Below are 21,580 nucleotides of genomic sequence, written 5' to 3' on the forward strand. Positions count from 1 at the left end.
GCCCTGCTTGTGACCTCCCATCCTAAAAGCACTCTATGGAAAATTCTTTTCCAATAGTCTTTCGAAACCCAAGTGCTCAAACTACTTGGGGAATTCATTTGATGAAATCCATTTGGTCAGTAACTCCCTAGCCTAGCAAATTTCTAATACACTCAGTTTTGTCTTTTCTTTTTATTTCTATTTACTTTCTTCCTTTCTTTAAAATTTTTTTTCTTTTTATTGTTATTTTAATGTTTGCTTATTTATTTTGAGAGAGAAAAAGAGAGCATGCAACATGCTCAGCCTGAAGCAGGACTCAATCTCAGGACCGAGAGACCACGACCTGAGCCAGTATCAAGAGTCAGATGCTTAACGGACTGAGCCACCCAGGTGCCCCTTAAATTTTCTTTTTAATCATAATTGTATGTTTTGGTGGCATCTTATGAGAGGCTTCAACAGACCAAAACACTTGAGGGAATAATCCACCATGAGTAAGAATTAGCAGCCTCAATAAATAACAGAATTAAATGCCCAAGAACTTCACATAATAGAATTATATGATTAAAACCATAGCTCCTGGGTATTCTGTAGGGCCACTGTGAAAAAGACTAGACTTCAATTTTGAATTCCTTCAAGTTTGTACTAATTTGCAGTCATGCTACTGCGCACACTTGTCATTTTTTCTTTTATACAACCTCTATTGGTTGAATTCTTCCCCATCCCTTAAGACCTAGCATAGACGTTACCTCCTCCAGAAAGTCTTCCTTGACTTCTTTAACTAGCTATGATCATTCGTTTTTTATTAATTCCTATAACTTCTTGTGTCTCTTATGATAGTCTTCATATTTTGCTTTATATAGGAATTATGTCTGCCTCAGTGCTTTCCTGCCAAAGGTAAATTGCTCAAATTTTGTAGGATATCATCAAACATAAACATTTACCTATTGACAACACTTTAGATAGCTATGACCAAACACCATAGTGATGGGGTCAAAACCAATACTTTCTTTAGATTGTTAACACAAGATGACCTGATCAAAGACTATTTAGTAGAATGGCCAATAAGGCATGTCAGAATCTACTGATGTTCTAAAGACAGATTTCTATCTCCATGTTCACCACTGCACTAATAATAATCATTTATATGTCATAAATTGTTAATGGCCTTAATATATATTATTTCATTTTCATTTTTGCCACAATCCTCTAAGGTAGAGAATATTATCTTCACTTTATAGATAGGAAATACGAGGCCGAGAGAGGTCTGAGGTCACATGGCAAATTCAGGGTATACTAGCTCTAGAAACAAATTCTTATGTTCAACCCTAGGTTCTTTTCACTGTCCTGAATTACCTTTCCAAAGCACTCAGCACATCAAGCTTTAGCAAGGACAACCTTAAGCCAGAGCTGGTCCTACCTAAACTGATTTCTCTACAACTTACCTGCCATTCATCACCACCATTACAGAACGGTTGTTGACGTGATTGTCATTTTGGTGCCTTTTCTAAAATTACACAAGAAAATGTTCAGGAAATGGGAAAAGAGTAAATTGCATGTAGAAGGTTAATAGTTTAATATTTTGAAATATTACCCAATGTACTTCTTATTTATAATTTTTCTTTACCTCCCAAAGCCTTTCTACCATTAAAACCAGGGTAAGAGGCTGATTGTCTCAGAGAAGATGGGAAGAAGGTCAGAAAAAGAACCAAGGGAGAAGAAAGAGACAAAATCTTGGTTTTAAATATCAAAAGCCAAAGCCTGGGGGAATGAGAACAAACAATTTAGTCAAAAGTCACAGAGGAGAGAATGAAAAATGATGGACAGGACTAGAGTCTCACACACCTTGGTAGGAGCAGGGAAAGTTAAGAATTCTCAAACTTTCCCCCACCATAGTCAACATATAGAAGCTTCTACAGTAGATGCAATAAGGAAAGAGCAACAAAGATCTTCTATTCAAAGACCAAATAGAAGAGGGACCAATACAGAGCATGTACTGATGCTCACATGAATCTTTTACTTCCAATTGAGATTACTCCCTGGGAAAACGGCAGGACTATGAAAAGGGCAGAGAGAATCTTGAATTTGTCAGAATGCTTATCTTAAAGAAACTGAATTCTAACCCAGAAGTAACTGGGTTATCCTGAATTGGCAAATCTAGCTTTCAGCTCTCAATTAAAAAGGTTCGGGATGGCGGGGTGGTAGTTGTGAGTTATACTGAGTTCAGTTATAGAGAAATAAAGTTACATTTTTTGCACATCTGAATTGTGACTAAAATTTCAACCACTACATGGCTAATTCTGGGTTTAAAAGAGTTGCAGAGTTAAAAGTCTAAAGAAACATCCTGCTTGCAAAGTTTGGTCTAAAAATCTATTGTGGTGGGGCACCTGGGTGGCTCAGTCAGCTGAGCGTTCGACTTTGGCTCAGGTCATGATCTCGCGTTTCCTGAGTTCAAGCCCCACATTGGGCTCTGTGCTGACAGCTCAGAGCCTGAAGCCTGCTTCGGATTCTGTGTCTCCCTCTCTCTCTGCCCCTCCCCTGCTTGTGCTCTCTCTCTGTCTCTCAAAAAATGAATAAATGTTAAAAAAAATTTAAAAATCCATTCTGGCAAAATCAGAAGGACTGAGGGAAGATGGAGGCAGGTCAACAGGTCTGACTTTCTAAATCCCACCAGCAGACCTGGTACTGGGGCGGTATGCTGACTATTTGATGTTGTAAGGAGCAAAGAGGATGCCAAGCAGCACTTGTTGGAAGCCAGTTTTTCCCTCCAAGGCCAGGAAAGGAGTTGGCCTCTGTTTATGTTGTGAAGTGCTCTAAAACCAGAGAGTTCCTAGCTGAGCATCCCTGACAGAAGTGAAAACTGGAAAGGGAAATAGGGAGAGCTAGAGAGGAGAAGGGGAATGTGGAAAGGGGAGAAGAAAAACAAGAACAGGGCAATGAGGGAGGAGTGGACAGGGAGGAAGGGAAGAGGAATATAAAACTTGGAGAAGGAGGAATGGAGGAAGAAAGATGAGAGCAAACTCAGAGAAAGCAAAGTGAAGGAAGAGGGGGGTTATTAAAAAGGAAATGGAAGGAAGCCCCGAAAAGGGGCTAAGTGGTGGCACTGGAAGACAGAGAAAGGCCTTGCACTGCCCCTTTCTGGCCATGCATAGACTATCAATCTTGAGGCTAAGGGAATCACATTTTCTTCTGGGATGATTAAGGAAGCAAGGAAAGGAAACATCTCTTTTAATTCAGTGCTTCTTCCTAGCACTAGGTAGTTCTGGGAAGTCCCTTTTGACCCCCCAGCCAGACTAGGTCAGTGAAACACTAGAGGCCCAGGAAGCCACTTCACCATGTCATCGATGGCATCCTTCACTGCTGTTATGGACAACACCACCATCAGGGGGATCACAGTTGTGTACCATGCCAAGGAGGAGATCTGGGGAATCAACTGTGAGAGGGAAGGAGGGAGAAACTTAGGTTAGAAAGCTTAAAGGACAATGTATTTCACCTCAGCACCACCCCCACCACTTTCACCTCCACAGGTTCATAATGATTTCAACTATCATAGTTGTTTTTCACTGTTGTGGAAATATAAGTAATATAATATAGGAGTAAATATAAATAAACAACTCCCAAGAAAGGATGAAAGAAGAGGATATGGTAAGTTGCCACCCATCTGTACTGAACTTCACTACTTTTGTCTTGATGGCAAAGGGCTATTTCTCCTCTGATAATGAAGGTTCTGGCAAGGAGCTGTAGGGGCTGGGAGATAAAAGTGGACATCAGAAAACCATATCCCATCCCTCAGCACAAGGGGAAATGAGAAAATCTGTCCCTCTCTCCTAATTTGGGCCGACCCTGCCCTGCTTCCTTGCCCTGTGCTTGTATTCTTATGTTCTAAATCATTCTCTTTTCTCAGAATTCCTCTCTGTTACCTTTCTGTCAGGGAGGCTGGGACAACAAATGAGGAATGGGGTTGTAACTATGGTTGGGGTAAAGAGTCTGTGGCCTGCTGGGTTAAGCTGAAGTGTGGCCATGCAGCCATGATGAGGGAGCTCCCCTTCCTTGGGATTCAGTGAACTTGTCCTACTCTATAGGACCAGCCTGACATTCCAGCCCATTCATTTGCTGGTTATCCAAAGAGACATTTCTCAGTTTAGGGAGGGGAAGAACTGATTACACAACCAGGCCCCAGAGATACTGATAAAATGCTCTGTGGAAAAGGCCCCCAAAGTCAATACCTGGAGGAACAGCAAAATGAGGAAATATGCATTTGCAAGTCTCTGGAATTGTTCAAATAGGTTTAGGGGCAAGAAGTTAAAGACATTATATCTTGAGGTCTTGATGGTGTTGTTCTGCAAGTAAAAGAAAACAAGTGCAATTAGAGGAACAAAAGACTCCACCTCCTAATCGTAACAAAAAAGACCAAGACCACTCCTTGAAACAGGAAAAAGCCATAGTTCCTCCACCATGGGGTGAGTGGGAAGGGGGAAGAAGTGTTTGTCCCCTACTTTTCTTTGAGACCTAGAGAATGCAAAGAAGGCAAGGCTGATCAATATGGGATTATTCTGAGGCACAGAATTCTTTCTTTATTGATGCTATTAATAATAATGATAATAAAATCAACAATAAAACTTACATTTATTGAATATTTACTACATGCAAGGCACTATTCTAAGCATTTTATGTGTAGCAGTTTATTTAATCCTCATAACAACCCTCTGAGGAGAGTACTACATGATCACATTTTTGAGGATGAGGAAATTGAGGCACTGAGGTGAAGTTATTTGCCCAAGACCACATAGTTAGTTGCCGAGTTGGGACTATGCTGTCCCCTGAATCCCATAGACATCCAAATGCCTTCCTTTCATAGAATCAGAGATCCTTTAGTGTCATCTTATGGGTGACTCTCTGGTCCTCCTTAGCCCTAAAAAGCAAGTCTGCCATTTGTATAGAGCTCTCTAATGAAGTTTTTCTAAGCCTGGCAAACTCAGTTTGGTGTGCTTTTACATATTGCTTTCAATGCTGAAGGATGTCAGATGCCAAAAGCAAATTACTCTTTCAACCTTAGCCCACTGGAGGTTCCTACAGTGGTCCCTATGGGAAGACACTTGCCTTTTACTTGTCCTGAGAAAGTCTGAATAGTTGTGGTTTATATGATTTTGCTGTGTGAAAATGAGAACTTGCTCCCTTCTCAATCCTGATCTCAGGATGTTGACAGGACCATCTTACTTTCTACCTTTGTGTCTTCAATCATGTGACTTAAGATGTTAGAACTTGAATATAATAGCTCAAGAAAAGCACAAGAACGAGACCAAACAATTTCCTAAGGATAGGGCTTCTCCCTACCTCCTCCATCTATAAGGCCAAAACAAAAGGAAAACCCACATGCAGTCGTGAAGTACAGATATTGTTCAAGTATGAAGAATCTTGCTGGAATCTGCCTTGGGAAAGCACCAGAGGCCTTCTCTTGGAGAATTAAAACCATTTAGTCCTAAGGTCAAAACTTGACCAGCAAGCCTAGATCCATTATTCAGTCAAGACTCACCCATGTATTTCCTTAGGGAAGAGAAGTTTGTCATAGAGCTTAGGAGTTTAGAGATCTTAGTTAGAAACTAAGATTTCTTTGGTGTTTTCTCCATAATTTTCTAGTTAATAATCAGTCAAACACTATAGATTTCTCAAGGCTTGCTCTGTTTATAGCCCTATTCTGAGCTCTACTAGTGGAGGCTGAAAAAAATTAAATATCTATCCCAGAGAAGCTCATAGGTCTGTTTTGAATGAAGTTCTAATTAAATGATCGCTATCAGCCCTTCTAACCCTGAGAATATGCTATTCTAACATGGAAAAAGTTTTCTTTGATCATGAAATACTCGGACTTTCTCAGTGTCTAAGTCCAGATGGTTCTGATACTTGGAACCGAAGATCTTTTGATCTTTTGCCTTGCTGTAGCAGCTGGCCTTCACTACCGATTTTCCATTTGATTTTATAGCTGATTAAAGTATTTAGGTTTCTACTCACTTTGTAGCACTTGTTTAGCAAACAAAGACAAAAGCCTTGCTGATTCTGTCTCAAGACAGAAATATCAGTACTTCTTTACTAACTTGGTAACTAGAGTATTTTGCTCTACTTTTAAATGCCAGGCCAGAAGTGGTATCTAAAGAATGTAGAACATCTGCTTACCTATGAGTTTCTTCAGTGTTTTGTTTTGTTTTATTTTGTTTTTTGTCAGATGTGATAAAATTTAAGCATAACAGAGGTGGTAGATTTTGGTTTGGGCTATTTGGGCAGTGAGACCTGCCTGTTGGCTAAATGGGGGAATAGACAACATAAGGCCAAAGCCATAATGGGGATCAGTAGTTGAGGGTTGAGGAGAGGAAAAGGAGTAGGAATGGAAGAGAGTAGAAAAATAGGAGAAAAATGAGCAATGGGCCTTGGAAATGAAATGGTTGTTAAATATATAAGAATAGGTCAGATCTGCTTATTAATTCAGCATAAATGTATCAAATGCCATTATGTGCCAAATATTGCGATGCAAACTGTGGATGCAGAAATGAATGAGACTTATACCCTTTCTTCAAGGGGCTATAGTTTCTTGGACAAAGAGAGTTAACATTCACAAGTATATCTAACTCCCATATCCACCATGTAAGGTGAACATTATCAGGCCCTTTTCATAGAGGGAACTCAAGATCAGAGAAGGTAAAAAAAAAAACATGCCTAAAAATGCAAGGTTAGTAAGGAGTACAGCTGTGCTCAAAAGCAGGTCTGTCTGATGCCAAAACCTAGCTTCACTGCTCTATAGTGCCTCTTATACATGCCTAGAAGGTAGAAAGGGGGGAAATCTGCTTCCATGGCCATACTCTGAACACTGTTATTATCCAGAACCTAACTCAGAAATCATAAACTAAAAACATTGCTTATATAACTGTAAATATCTAGAAACAATCCAAATGTCAATTTGTAAGAAACTGGCAACCTAAACTTTGCTAAATCTGCATAGGAAATACTACGCAGGTGAAAAAAGAAAAAAAGGAAAAAGCTATTATGAAAGCATCTTGACAACTTAGGGTTCAGAATAGTGTAAGCAAGGGGCACCTGGGTGGCTCAGTTGGTTAAGTGACCAACTTCGGCTCAGGTCATGATCTTGTGGTTTGTGAGTTTGAGCCCTGCATCAGGCTCTGTGCTGACAGCTCAAAGCCTGGAGCCTGCTTCAGATTCTGTGACTCTCTCTCTCTCCCTGCCCCTTTCCTGCTCATGCTCTTTCTCTCTCAAAAATAAATAAACGTTAAAAAAAATAGTGTAAGAAAGTGGATTTGCTTTATTTACACAAAGTACTGAATTCCTAAGAAAGTAATAAAAGTGATTCCCTATAGGGGGCAGATGTGGGCAAGGATAGGTGCTGGTGTATGAATTTTAAATACATAACTTTTATGAGCTATTCATAAATAAATAAGTGAAAAATGAACAGTCCAATAAAAATGGGCAAAGGTCATTAACAGGTAGTTTCCATAAAAAGAAATAAAAAAGGTTAATTAACATGAAAAGATTATTGAACTCACTCGAAATTAAGGAAAGATAGATAACAAAATGTTTTTTCATTCAAGAGCCTGGCAAAGATGAAAAAGATTGATAATACCTAGTTGGGCAGGAATATGGAAAAACAAGCAGTCTCTACTGTAGGTAGAAATATAAATGGATATAATCTTTTCAGAGAGAAGTCTGACATTGTGCATCACAATTTTTACTGTGTTTTCTTTTGGTCCAGCCAACTCACTTCTAGGAAATTCTCATAAGATATATTCATATAAATGTGCCAAAATACACGTATAATGGTGTTCATTCAGATAAATGGTTTGCCATTTATCATAGCAAAACACTGGAGACTATTTTTTGTTTTTTTGGAGGGGGCACCTGGCTATGAATGGAAACATTTTATTTTAAGGTTTATTTATTTTTGAGAGAGAGACAGAGAGAGAGAGAGAGAGACACATAATCTGAAGCTGGCTTCCGGCTCTAAGCTGTCAGCACAGAGCCTGATGGAGGGCTCGAACTCATGAACCATGAGATCATGACCTGAGCTGAAGACAGATACCTAACTGAGCCACCCAGGCGCCCCTGAATGGAAACATTTTTAATGTTCATCAATAGGAGACTGGTTAAGCAAATTAAGGTATATTGATAAGAGTGGAAAACCATGCCACTATTAAATGTATTAGGTAGATCTATATGTATTGTCATAGATAGATGGGTAAGTGGAAAATAAAGTTGAACTATGGTTTCATTTGTGTAAGAAGCAACTATAGCATCTCTTTGCTAGAAGTGACATATGAAACCCCAAATCTGAGATCTATTCTCTCCTGAGCCTGGGTCTTTAGAACTAATTTTGGTTGTTCTAAGACCTCACTGTACCAGCCCTTGTTGTATAGGAGTTTGAAAGTAGAATCTATGCTGTAGGATCTACATCTATAACGAATTCATGCCCCACTCACAAAGTGGAATATTAGAGAATACCAGCCCCCTTCTGAAGTAACTGGAGGCCCGATACTCACAGGATATCCAAACCTAGTATTGAATTCTCTGTTGTTGGCTTGCAGATATCTCTCTTGTTCTGAAAGAGAAGAGAGAAATGATAAGGACAGCCCTCTAAAGATCAGCCTGGGATGCTGACCACCAGTGAAGACTTCACTAAATCTTCACACTTTCTCACTGAGGATTATGTCTACAAATGGGATTTTCCTGGGGTGTCTGGGTGGCTCAGTCAGTTGAGTGTCTGACTTTGGCTCAGGGCATGGTGTCAAGTTCGTAAGTTTGAGCCCTGCATCAGGTTCACTGTTGTCAGGGCAGAGCCTGCTTCAGATCCTCTGTCCCTCTCTGCTCCCTGCCCCATCAAAAATAAATACACATTAAAAAAATTCAATGGGATTTTCTTTCTATTTGAAGAATCAAGAAATACAATAAAAATAAAAATCCTTAAGTGTTAAAGTTTTCTGGAGGCAAAATGACAACAAACTTTTGAGGACTTTTCCACCATGAATGCCTCTAGTAATTCTAGATTTTGTCTCCACAGACAATAGGATGGCCTGTACCAACATCACTGCTAAAGACAGAAACTCAGCCCTCTCTTATCAGTCAATTCCAGCACCTTATTTTAAGGTATCTGAAGTTCTTCCCAAGGCAGTTTTACCTAAACTTGCTAATGAAATTTAAATCCATAAATTATTAATGAGCATCTATTGCACACAGGCCAGTGTGTCTGCAGCTGTGAGGGGATAAAAAGATGAGTAAGACACGGTCCCTGACTTTTAAGGGACCTGAAGTTTAGTGGGAGTGAGACTGATAACTACAACACATGCCAAAATCATCATATCAACATACAGAGGTGTTACGCACTATTTCAAATTGTGAGCCCATTATTGTTATGAAAACTCTTCAGATAGATTTTATTAATAGATATTTTTTGTCCTGAGTGAAACATTCCTATAGTCTCTTCAATTCTGCATTAGTTCAATAAGCATTTACTAAGTTCTTGCCAGGTGTCAGGCTTCATGCTAGGTCCTAGGGTTACATTATTCCTGATCATACTGGGATTCCTATTCCTAAAGGGGGAAGACAAACATTAAAAAAAAATTCAATCTAATGTAAAAGCAGTGATATAGGTAAGAATAGGGTGTTGCGGTGCACAGAAGAGAAGAAAGTCAAGGAAAGTAGGATATGGAAGTGTTTCTAGAGGAGAAAATATCTTAATTATTAAATTGGTATGAGTGTTTCCCAATTTTCTTGAGCTTGAATGGTATATATATCAAACAACCCAGAATTTGGCCTGAAGAGGTGACACTGCTGCTAAGCTTTCTACACTTAGTGCTCCTAGAAATTCCCAGACTGTTTCCACAGAATTTGTCTCCTCAGAGAGTGGGTTCTAGCAACCCATCTGCTTCCGAATTATACTGAGTATCTATTTTCTTCCAGCCCTCTAATGTCTTTGACTCATGGCTTCCAGAATTACAAAGAAATTTCCTTCTTTGGTTCTCAAAGATTCTTCCTCTAGGCTAGAGACTCCTACCTGACCTTGAATTCACTCACCTCATCCTTTAATAGAAGTCTCTGGCTCCAGGTCCTAGAAACTTAACACTGCAACTATTAAATTTTTTTTTTTTGGAGATACGACTCACATAAAATTTACCACCTTAAATTGTACAATACAGTGGTTTTTAGTATATTGATGAGGCTATGCAATCATCACCACTAATTCCAGAACATTTTCATCACCCCCAAAAGACCCCCCAAACCCATACTTCTAAGTCCTTCATTTCCCCAGTCCCTGGCAAACACTAATCTACTTTCTGTCTCTAGGGATTTTCCTATTCTGGATATTTCATATAAATAGAGTAATATGTGGTCTACTGTGACTGGTTTCTCATTCAGCATAATATTTTCAAAGTTCATTCACATTACAGCATGTATTACTATCTCATTCTTTTTCATGACTGAATAATATTCTATTCTATGCACATGCTGCATTTATTTATCCATCATAAATATCTGGGTTTTTTCCATCTTTTGGCTATTATGAATAAAGCTGTTATGAACATTTATTTGTGTACAAGTTTTTGTGTGGACGTTTTCATGTCTTTTGGATATATACATGGGAGTACAATTTCTGAGTCATATGGTAACTCTATGTTTAACTTTTTGAGGAACTGCAAAATGGTTTTTCACAGTAGCTGCACTATTTTACATTCCCACTCACAACATAGGAAAGTTATAATTTCTCCACATCCTCACCAATGCTTGTTATTGACTTTTTTTTTTTTAACTATCTGAATGGACATGAAGTAATATCTCACTGTGGTTTATTTTATTTTATTTTAGACACAGAGAGAGAGAGAGTATGAGCAGGGGAGGGGCAGAGAGAGAGGGAGAGGGAGAATCTTAAGCAGGCTCCACACTCAGCCACCCTGGGATCATGACCTGAGCTGAAATCAAGAGTCGAACGCTCAACCAACTGAGCCATACAGGCACTCCTCATTGTGCTTTTGATTTTCATTTCCCTAGACTAATGATGAAGTTGAGTATGTTTTCATGTGCTTACTGAACATTTATATATTTTCTTTGGAGAAATGTCTGTTCAGATTCTTTGCCCATTTTTAAACTGGGTTGTCTTTAATAACTCTTAACTGAGTTATAAAAGTTCTTTACATATTCTGCATAGAAGTCACTTATTACATATACAATTTGCAAATATTTTCTCCTACTCTGGTTTTAAATGCCACTTTTAGGGGAGTACCTGGGTGGCTCAGTCAGTTAAGTGACTGACTTCAGCTCAGGTCATGATCTCCTGGGTGTGTGAGCCCCATGCCAGACAGGCTCTGTGCTGACAGCTCAGAGCCTGGAGCCCACTTTGGATTCTATGTCTCCCTTTCTCTCTGCTCCTCCCCTGCTCACACACTCTCTCCTTCAAAAATAAGCATTCCATACATACATAAATAAATAAATAAATAAATAAATAAATAAATAAATAAATAAGCAAGCCATTTTTACAATGTACTACATTCTAACATATTAAATGTGATTCCAGGTTTTCTATCATGTTCTACTGTTCTACCCATCTTTTAAATTATATAACTTTTAATACAGGATAGTAAGTCTTCTATTTTTACTTTTTAAATGTTTGTTTATTTTTGAGAGAGAGAGAGCCAGAGAGGGGCAGAGAGAGAGGGAGACAGAGGATCTGAAGTGGGCTCTGCACTGACAGCAGAGAGCCTAATGCGGGGTTCGAACTCATGAACCATGAGATCATGACCTGAGCTGAAGCCAGACGCTTAACTGACTGAGCCACCCAGGTTCTCCACAGGTCTTCTTTTTTAAAGTCTTCTTGGCTATTCTTGTCTATTTTCTCTTCTGGATAAACTTCAGAATAATTTTGTCCAGGTCCCTCAAAACTGGAGTTTTGATTAGAGACAAAGACAGAAAATTGTATTCACCAGAATTCTGGGGATGAATGAAAGTGGGCTATCAGATGTGGCAGAGCTACCCCCATGTGAAAAACAGTCAGGTCTGGGAAATGACACTGCTATTTCTCAGGAGGCTAAGATCATAGACTTTTTTTTTTTTTAAAGTTTTTATTTTGATTCCCGTTAGTTAACATACAGTGTTATATTAGTTTCAGGTATACAATATGCTGATTCGGCACTTCCATACATCACCCCCTACTCTTCACAAGTGCACTTCTGAATCCCATCATCTATTTAACCCATCCCTCTAATCACTTCCCCTCTGGTAACCATCAGTTTGTTCTCTATAGTTAAGAGTCTGTTGCCTGGGGTCTCTCTCTTTTTCCCTTTGCTCCTTTGTTTCTTAAATTCCACATATAAGTGAAGTCATATGGTACTTGCCTATCTCTGACTGCCTTATTTCACTTAGCATCTCTAGCTCCATCCATGTTGTTGCAAATGACAAGATTTCATTCTTTTTTTTTTATAGCTGATTAATATTCCTGTGTGTGTGTGTGTGTGTGTGTGTGTGTATTGCATCTTTCTTATCCATTCACCAACTGATGGACACTTGGGCTGCTTCCATATTTTTGGATATTGTAGATAATGCTATAAATACAGGGGTACATGTATCCCTTTGGATTAGTATTTTTGTATTCTTTGGGGACTCAATAGTGGAATTGCTGGATTGTAGGGTAGCTCTATTTTTAACTTTGAGGAAAAGTTTTCCATACTGTTTTCCAAAGTGACTGCAATGGATTGCATTCCTACCAACAGTGCACAAGGATTCCTTTTCTCCATATCCTCACCAATACCTGTTGTTTAGAACAGACTTTTGAAAAATAGCTGAGGAGACAGCCAATGATAAGACAAGGACTCTTATGGTTCTTCATGTAATTTCCTCTGTTCCTCCTTTAGTCATCAGCAGAAATTACCAAACAACATGAAGTCATAACATGAATAAAATTAAAAAAAATTTTTTAATGTTTATTTTTCTGAGAGAGACAGAGAGAGAGAGAGACACAGAGAGAGAGAGAGACAGAGAGACAGAGAGTGAGACAGAGAGTGTGAGTTGGGGGAGGGGCAGAGAAAGAGGGAGACATAGAATCTAAAGCAGGCTCCAGGCTCTGAGCTGTCAGCACAGAGCCCGACGTGGGGCTTGAACCCACAAACCATGAGATCATGCCTGAGCTGAAGTCGACACCCAACCAACTGAGCCACCAGGCGCCCCACATGAATAAAATTTCTTATAGAAAATACCTAAGGGGCCAAAGTCTGCACATTGGGCAGTGCAAAAATACAGATTTATGAGGAAGTTCAGGGATTTATATAAATTATGGGAAAGGTGAAACTGGGATGTTTAGCTGCTTTTGCCCTAGGATATGAGAGATTATACAGATTAACTGGGATGAATTGACATTTTTGCACTATTAGTCCCCCACTCAGTGACACACTATATATCCCTGTGAGGAAGAGAGTTGTTGGTGTACCCCTGGGAAGCCGCTCTTCTATGCATTGTGATCATACCCGTATAGTTACCTTGCTAGCAATGCATATGAGTCTTCCCTGGGCTAGGTTTACCATCTTTCTATGCACCTTGTAGTATGTTCTACTCAACTAGTGCAATTCTTTCTCATTATTTCATTCCAATGTTTACAAGGATTATGTGAATAAAGATGGGGGAAGTTTTAACGGAACTGATAGGACCTTTTGCTGTGCCTTGTTTTGGCTAGTTAGTGGCTTATTTACAACTTTGTGATATAAGACTTTCAGCTAACCATTGTAGCTTAGGTTATCCAAAAAAGTAGAACATGTATGGCTTAGATAATTTAGCTGCATATTGGATTTAGAGCTGCTGGTTGGCCTATACTATTTGTGCAGGGACATTTTCAGTGGCCCAGATAACTGCCCGATTAGGGCAGAGTACCAGGACAGCATTGGTGTTTCTACTAGTGTTGAGGTTATCCAATCCCTGAGTAGGCTAATCTTCTACTGTGTTCATAATCAGCTCAGGCAATGATAAGTAAAATCAGTCTCTCCCATGCCATGTGCCCTTCTAATCATATCCAAAAGACCCAGCACAGTCTCTCTGTTTATTAAAATATATTTTATAAGTCTTGGGGCACCTGGGTGGCTCAGTCAGTTAAGCGTCTGACTTTGGCTCCAGTCATGATCTTGTGGTTTGTGGGTCTGAGCCCCACATCAGGCTCTGTGCTGACAGTATGGAGCCTGGTTGAGATTCTTTCTTTCTCTTTCCCTCTCCCTCTTCCTCTCTCTCTCCCTCAAAATGAATAAATAAATGTTAAAAAAAAGAAATGTTTAAAAAATATTTTATAACTCTTGATAAAGTTCTATTCTAATATTTTCGTATTGAATTTTGTATTTCTTATTAAATTTAATCCTAGATATTACTAATTATTTTTAACTTACTAAAGGTCTAACAGGTTTTTCCAGCAACTCATCTGGCTGCAGTAAGCTATTTTCTCTAAGCCCACCAAACCCTAAGAGATACATGGAGTCTAGGCTCTGCACAGAAATTTAATACATACCTCCCTCTTTGAGTTTGAGAGTAAAGTAAAGCAGGGGCACTTAGGTGGCTCAGTCGGTTAAGGATCCAACTCTTGATTTCAGCTCAAGTCATGATCTCACGCTTTATGACTTTGAACCCCACTTTAGGCTGCATGCTAATAGCATGGACCCTGCTTGAGATTTCCTCTCTCCCTCTCTCTCTACCTCTCCCCCACTCACTCACACGTGCGCACATGCATGCATGCATGCTCTCTCTCAAAATAAATAAACTTAAAAAGCGAAAAAAGAGTCGAGTAAAAGAGGTAGATCCCAAAGTTCAGAGCCTGAGCTGGTGGAGACAGATTGAAACTCCATATTGGGGGCAGGATTAACCTTTACATAGTTCTGGCTCATTGATACCGGATCTTCCATGAAATAAGAGAAAGAAGAAAAGAAAGGAGGATTTCCATCAGGAAAGGAAGAGGAATTGAGGGCTAGAAAGTCAGATTTCATAAGACACCACTAAAAAAGGAAAAGCAGGAATGATGAGAAAAGTGGTTTAAAACATCAGTTGGCACAACCATCTAGGAGAAGAAATTCAAGGTCTGAGAGAGATAGAAGACAAGCTGAAGGAAAGAAAGTCATCTTTGAGATAATAAAGGCAGGAAGACAGTTATCAGACTGATTAATAAAAGATTAATTCAAGATTCTCTAGGGCTTGTGAATACCATTGAGAAAAGACGGGGATGACTAAGTGTTTTCCCCGTTACTTGTTAAGTCAAAGTTCATTTCTGTTTGGCTGAAACAAGAGTGACAAAATGTGAATTATGGATGAGAGGTTAGAACTACAGAAGACTGGAAATTAGCTTAGACAAGGAAAGTCTAAGAGACAGTCTCATTAAAGAGGTTCTGGCTATGGAATTCAAGGAGACAAACACCTAGCTGGACCTCTGGTAACTGGAAAATGTGTCTATCTTTGGTAACTAAAGGGTTAGTTTACAGTCTGTGGATTGAAGGCCTAGTTTCAAAAGGACATGTGCTGAGATGAGAGCTGGACTGTGGGTGGTAAAATAATTGAACTGAAAGGGCCAGAATACTGGTGAAGCCAGGCCACTTGGTATTATAAAATGTGCAGTGGACCTAGAGTTTAAAACTATGGCAGCCTCCAACAGGGGTTAATGACATGAGCAACTGAGGCTGCCAGGGTTCAAATCTCAATCCTCCACTTACCAGCTATGTAGCCTTGAGGAAGTTACTTAACCTTTCTGAGACTCATTTTTTTAGTCTGTAAAATAGAAATGATAATAATACCTACTCATAAGGTTACTGTGAGGATTAATAAGGAATACAAAGCATTGTTTTAGAACAATTCTTGATATATAAAAATGCTTAGAAAAATTTGGCTATTCTAGACTGGGCTTTGTGACTAAATTGTTAATAGGGCAAGTCACTTTCTACTTCTGGGTTTTAGTTTCCTCATATGTAAAATGGGGTAATAAAGTCTTACCTAAAATGCTAATGTGAGGGTTAAATGAGAGGGAAACTATAAAGTGCCTATATAATTTCTGACACATCAAAAGTGCTCATTAAATATTTTTTTGTCCTTTATCTTATGCTATGTCAAGGAGATTCCATAACCATCACTGATACAGTTGTCTGTGCCTAATGGATTTTGAACTTTCAGCTATCTCCTGTGGATGTACAAAGCTAATCTAGCCAGTAGAAAAAGCCACAGTCCAGTGAGGGGAACTCTACTCAGTCCTTTGGTGGGATGGTAGTAGAAGAGAAGTGTCAAAATAGAAGCAGCCTCCGTCTTAATGTTTTGATTCAAATGCCAGGGTGATAAACTTAGCTCTTTTGCAATCTTGATGTAATCCAATCTCAGGTTTTAGGTGGTTAAAGCTACAGAAGATTATAGATTAGCCCAGACAAGGAAGTGGCAGAAACTAAAAAGGAAAATGAGCTCTATAAGAGACAACTAGAGAAAGAGGCACACTGAAAAGAAAGTAACCAGGAGGAAAAAGGAGGAAGGGAGAAAAAGAGAGGAAGGACAGTTGGCCAGGTGGCAATCAGGTTTAGGATGATCTCAGCAAATATCTCCCTGCTCACAGTGAGAACTCAATCACAAATGGAATTTTCCAGCTAAGAGGAACAGTGAGATGATCTTTAGGAGTACAAGTCTCATAGATTAGTTACGTGCTCTCTCCTTACACTGCCAGACTCCTAAATCATTTAAGCCCAAGTGCTAGTGGGAGAAACTCAGCAATGACCCCTTATTGTCATTCTAGATCAATCGGCCTAGGTGATTTCACCCAAGTAACCTAATGTACGTAGCTGAAATTTTCCCATCTCTAAAAAAGAAGTAAGGATAGCTGCCAGGTGAAGGATAATTGGCCAATTTCTGTAATTTCTGGTCAGATTAGTTGGAGTCAGTTCACTTTAGGAAAACTCGTATTTCTTAGATTTCAAATGATCACAATTTATCCTACTGTGGTCAAATAGCATAATTTGAAACATTATATAGCTACCAGTAAATTTAGCTAACCATATGACTTCCAGTCTTGGCTACACACAAAAATTTTTATACTTCCTCTCTCCAGACTGCATCTCTTAGATATCTGGAGTTTAGCCAACAGATGATATTCCCATCTGAGGAATGGTACATAGATTAGCTAAATGACGTAGCAGAGAGTCACCATAAGCAAGGCTGGGGTCTGTAGTCCTGCAGAATAAGCAGTAGCTCATTTGTTTTCTCATCACTACTTCATTATGTTTCAGGTTCATATTTATTTATAATACCATCTTCTCCCACTAAGCAAAGAGCTACTTAAAGGTACAGATCATATATTTCCTTTAATTTTGTCTTTAAATCTCTGTATTCCACTACTTAGTTCAGCATTAGGCCTTGGATTAATGAAGATTCATTGAATGAAAAAGGACACAAGTGAATTGATATTTGAAAACATGTTTTATTAAATTGTGGTCAGATTTCTGTCTAAACCCCTCCAATGGAGGATAATCACCTCCTCCTTGTGGGAGTATCTACATAATCACAGAACAGCTGGGCTGGAAGAGAAACCTCAGCTAATTCTTTGTTGATCTTTCTAGGCTAAGGTCAGCAAACAGAAGGATATTCAGCATGGCTGAAGAGGGTGGGTAGAGTGCAGTGTCAAAAAGAACCTGGAGACTCATACATCCCATAACAGGAAGCCTGCATTTCCTGAATAAGTGGCACAGCATCAGGAATATAGTCAATTATATTGTACAAGTGATGTATCAATGTATCCACATATTGGGACAGACGCAAGCTACACTTGTGGTAAAGAGAGCATGATGTACAAACCTGTTGAATCACTATGTTGTACACCTGATGCTAATGTAACATTGTGTGTCAACTATACTCAAATGAGAAAAAAGAAAGAAAAGGAAAGAAAAGAAAAGAAAGAAATGAAGTTTAAAAAAAAAAAAGAGGTAAAACTGTTGAGGACCTGAAAAGGCAGGGGAAAAGGGAGAACAGTTTCAGACTGGAGGAAGCTGAAGAGCCAACAGGAGCATGTGTTCCTGGAAGGTGCAGTATGTCAAAAAGGAAGAAAAGACTATTAGGGAAGTTGGTGAAATTTAAATGGAGGTTGAATGATGATGTTATATTAATGCTGATTTCCTAACTTGGAGGATTATATGGTAGTTAAAGCAGCAAAGTATCCTCAATGTGGAGAAATATACACTGAAGTATTTAGGGATGGTGGGGTATCGTGGACGCAACTTATTCTCAAAAGGCTCACAAAACAACTGATTATTATATATAAATATATGTAGTATGTACACACATACATACACGGATGGAGCAAATGTGATAAGATAATAGCAATTAGGAATCTGGGTGAGGTGAATATGGATGTTCTTTGTAATATACTTGGAATTCTTTTGAAAGTTTGATAATAAAATCACATTTTCTTCAATTAAAAAAAAAAAAACAACCTGGAGAGGAAGCTCACTAAAGTCCTGAATGTCATGAAAAGTCCAGCTCTTGAGCTACTATAACTCTTCTGGTACCTCTGCCTCTTCCCGTTTCCTCCATAACTTCACTAATTCTTGGGTCTGACTTGAGCAGAAATAAGGCTAGAATTGCTCAAAGGACAATCAAATAGTGATAAAAGAAAATGAAATAGTAATAAAACAAATAGAAAATCAAAATAGTAATAAAAGCAAAAACAAAACAAAACACCCCACCAAGTCCTAATTTATTAACACAGAACATTGGTCAGCTGCTACAATTCAGGATATGATCAAAACTAAAGGCCCTACCCACTATTCCTCTTGTAGACCTTTGGTTTCTTCCCTTTCCTTTCAAGGAAGATATTACTCTAGGTAGATGGAAGTTGGGAATGGTACTTTGCCCCTCTGACATCATTTGCAAAGTTTAGCATGATTTTTTTTATCAATAAATCAATTTATCAATAAATCAATTTATTAAAGGTAAAATCAATCATGTTTGATTGAACTGCTAGATATCATTTTCATGGCTTCCTAATCATAAAATCTTCCTGGGATAGGAGATGAGAGATTGGGAAACTTATAATAAAGGCCATTAGTTAGAAACAAAAGGCCATTCACACAAAGCTGGATCTAATTGTAAATCCTGGTAACGCTAAAGAAGCAAGTTCACTCTAAGAGATTCAAAATTAATCTTCTTTGTCTAGGGTTGCCAGATTTAGCAAATAAAAATACAAAAACAAAATATGTTCCAAATACTATATGGGACATACTTATTCTAAAATTTGTTTCAGTTTTTACTAAAATTCAAGTTTAGTTGGGCATCATGTACTTTATCTGGCTGCTCCTGTTCCTGAGGTCAGGGAAAGTTCCTAAAAATTAGTTCAATTGTTGCTTTAAATTTTCTAAAGAAACATAATTCTACAAACTAACTCTAAAAACTTTAGATGTCTGTTTTATTCTAAATAATTTTATTGAGCTATACACACAATTCACCTATCCAAAATAAAATGTACAATTCAATAGTTTGTACTATGTTCAGAGTGATGCATCATAGATGTCTACTTTTTGTATTTGTTTAAATGTGGTATTGTATATGATTCCATTACTAAAGCTCTAAATGCCACAGTATCTGCTCTAAATGCCACAGTATCTATCCCCCTCCTCCTGTTTTTCCCATTTTTTTTCTGTCCTTTTCTTTTAACCTCTCTGACTTCCCTTTGTGATTACACTTTTTTCTTTAATGATTTTTCAAATAATCCAAAGTAACCCATAAATGTATTTTAACCATAAAAAGTCTAAAATCAGAAATATAAAGAGAAAAAATAAGTTTCCTTTCCCTTTTTCTCCCTTTCCCCAAAGAAACCACCATTAACAGATTGGCGTATATCCTTGGCAGAGTATTTATGTGTAAACATATACATATATACTTTCCAGGACAGAGGAAACTCTGTAAGCACTGTTCTAGGCAGACAATTTAGTAGAACCACACAATATATATCCCAAACAGTAAAGCATCAATTCAAGATAGGATGTAAATAAGACTTAAAATGAATTGGAGAGACCCAAGAGAAAGCTTGGGTCACACAAAAGCTTATACGTGAATGGTTATAGCAGTATTGTTCATGATAGCCCCCAAATGAAAACAACCCAAACGTCTATCATCAACTGATGAATGAATTGTGGTATATACATACATTGGAATGGTATTCAGTCTTACAAAGGAAGGTAGTACTGATATATGCTACAACATGAACCTTGAAAATATTAAGCAAAAGAAGCCATTCACAAAAGGCCAGGCATTATATAATTCTATTTATGTCATGTCCAGTATAGGCAAATCAATAGAGATACAAAGTAAATTAGTGGTTGGTAGGGGCTGGGGAGGGCAGGAATTGGGAATGAATGCTAATGTGTATGGGGTATCTTTTTGACATGAAAATGTTCAAAAATTAATTTATGGTAATGGTGGCACAATTCTATGAATATATTAAAAAATCACTAAACTGGGGGTGCCTGGGTGGTTCAGTTGGTTGAGCATCTGAATTCTGCTCAGGTCGTGATATTACAGTTTATGAGTTAGAGCCCCACGTTGGGGCTCTTTGCACTGATCCAGTGTGGAGCCTGGATCCTGCTTTGGATTCTCTGCCTCCCTCTCTCTGCCCCTCCCCCGCTCATGCTCTCTCTCAAAAATAAATAAAAAACATTTTAAAAAGTCACTAAATTTTATGCTTTAAAAAGGTAATTTGATGGCATATAAGTTATATCTCAATAAAGCTATTATTTTTAAAAACTGCAGAAAACACTGTAAGAATTCAAGAAGGAAAGATGATGTGGAGGATGGGGGCAGGGGAGGCTGGTGGCTGGAACTGGTGAAAGAAGCTTCATGGAGAAAAACTTGCACTAAACCTAAAAGATGAATATAGGTTCAATATAAAGGTAGGAGACCGGTATCTAGGCAGGAAGAAGAACCTAATGAAAAGTTTGGTACTGAAGCCAGACAGGTTGTATGATAGTACAGAGGTAGGAAGAGTCTGAAGAAAGCAGGAGAAAAGACTGTAAAATCAGGTCTTCAATGTTAGGTTGATGACCTTACCTGAAAAGCAATCCCAGAAAGATTTTGAGCAGGGAAAAAAAAAACAAAAACAAAAAAACCAATAGAGCTGGAATTTCAGAAAATTAATATGATGAATTTACAGAAGAACAGATTGCATTCATAAAATGACTTAAAATATTGCCATAATAGTCAACACTTCAAAATGATGAGAGCCTGAACTAAGAAAGCGGTAGAAAACATAGAAAGGAGAGGGTAGATAAGCAAGATGCTAGAACCAGTCAATATTCACTCTAGGTACTATAAGTTTTCTAATCAGAAGAGGCTGATAGCCTAGAAAAGGGCAGAGGCCAAATTACTGGGTTTGCCACCGTTATTAACTCAAGCTAAAAGGACATCCTAGATGGACCAGTACTAGTTGCTCACTGCTCAAAACAGCACAAGCAGTAACTCTACTATAGTAGATAGGCCTAGCTTACTTCAAGGGATTTAGGCCAGGGAAACTGATTTCAATTATTTGTCACTAGTAAAACTTTGGACATTTGAAATAACCCATATTTATAAATATTCA

General features: G+C 38.4%; 1 protein-coding gene across 4 annotated transcripts in view; it reads right to left on the reverse strand.

The window, feature by feature from the left end:
- LOC106981277 (phospholipid-transporting ATPase FetA-like) overlaps positions 1 to 21,580 on the reverse strand; it is a 96,346-nt gene that overhangs the window by 47,790 nt on the left and 26,976 nt on the right. For all 4 annotated transcript variants that reach the window (XM_053204963.1, XM_015079426.3, XM_053204962.1 and 1 more), the window contains 4 exons: positions 8,514 to 8,572; positions 4,203 to 4,316; positions 3,311 to 3,409; positions 1,422 to 1,483 (listed from right to left, as the gene is read on the reverse strand). In XM_053204963.1, coding sequence (XP_053060938.1) covers positions 1,422 to 1,483; positions 3,311 to 3,409; positions 4,203 to 4,316; positions 8,514 to 8,572 — 334 coding nt within the window. The remainder of the gene's footprint in view (positions 1 to 1,421; positions 1,484 to 3,310; positions 3,410 to 4,202; positions 4,317 to 8,513; positions 8,573 to 21,580) is intronic.

Source organism: Acinonyx jubatus, chromosome D4 (genome assembly GCF_027475565.1).
Source record: "Acinonyx jubatus isolate Ajub_Pintada_27869175 chromosome D4, VMU_Ajub_asm_v1.0, whole genome shotgun sequence".
In the NCBI taxonomy this organism is placed as follows: domain Eukaryota; kingdom Metazoa; phylum Chordata; class Mammalia; order Carnivora; family Felidae; genus Acinonyx; species Acinonyx jubatus.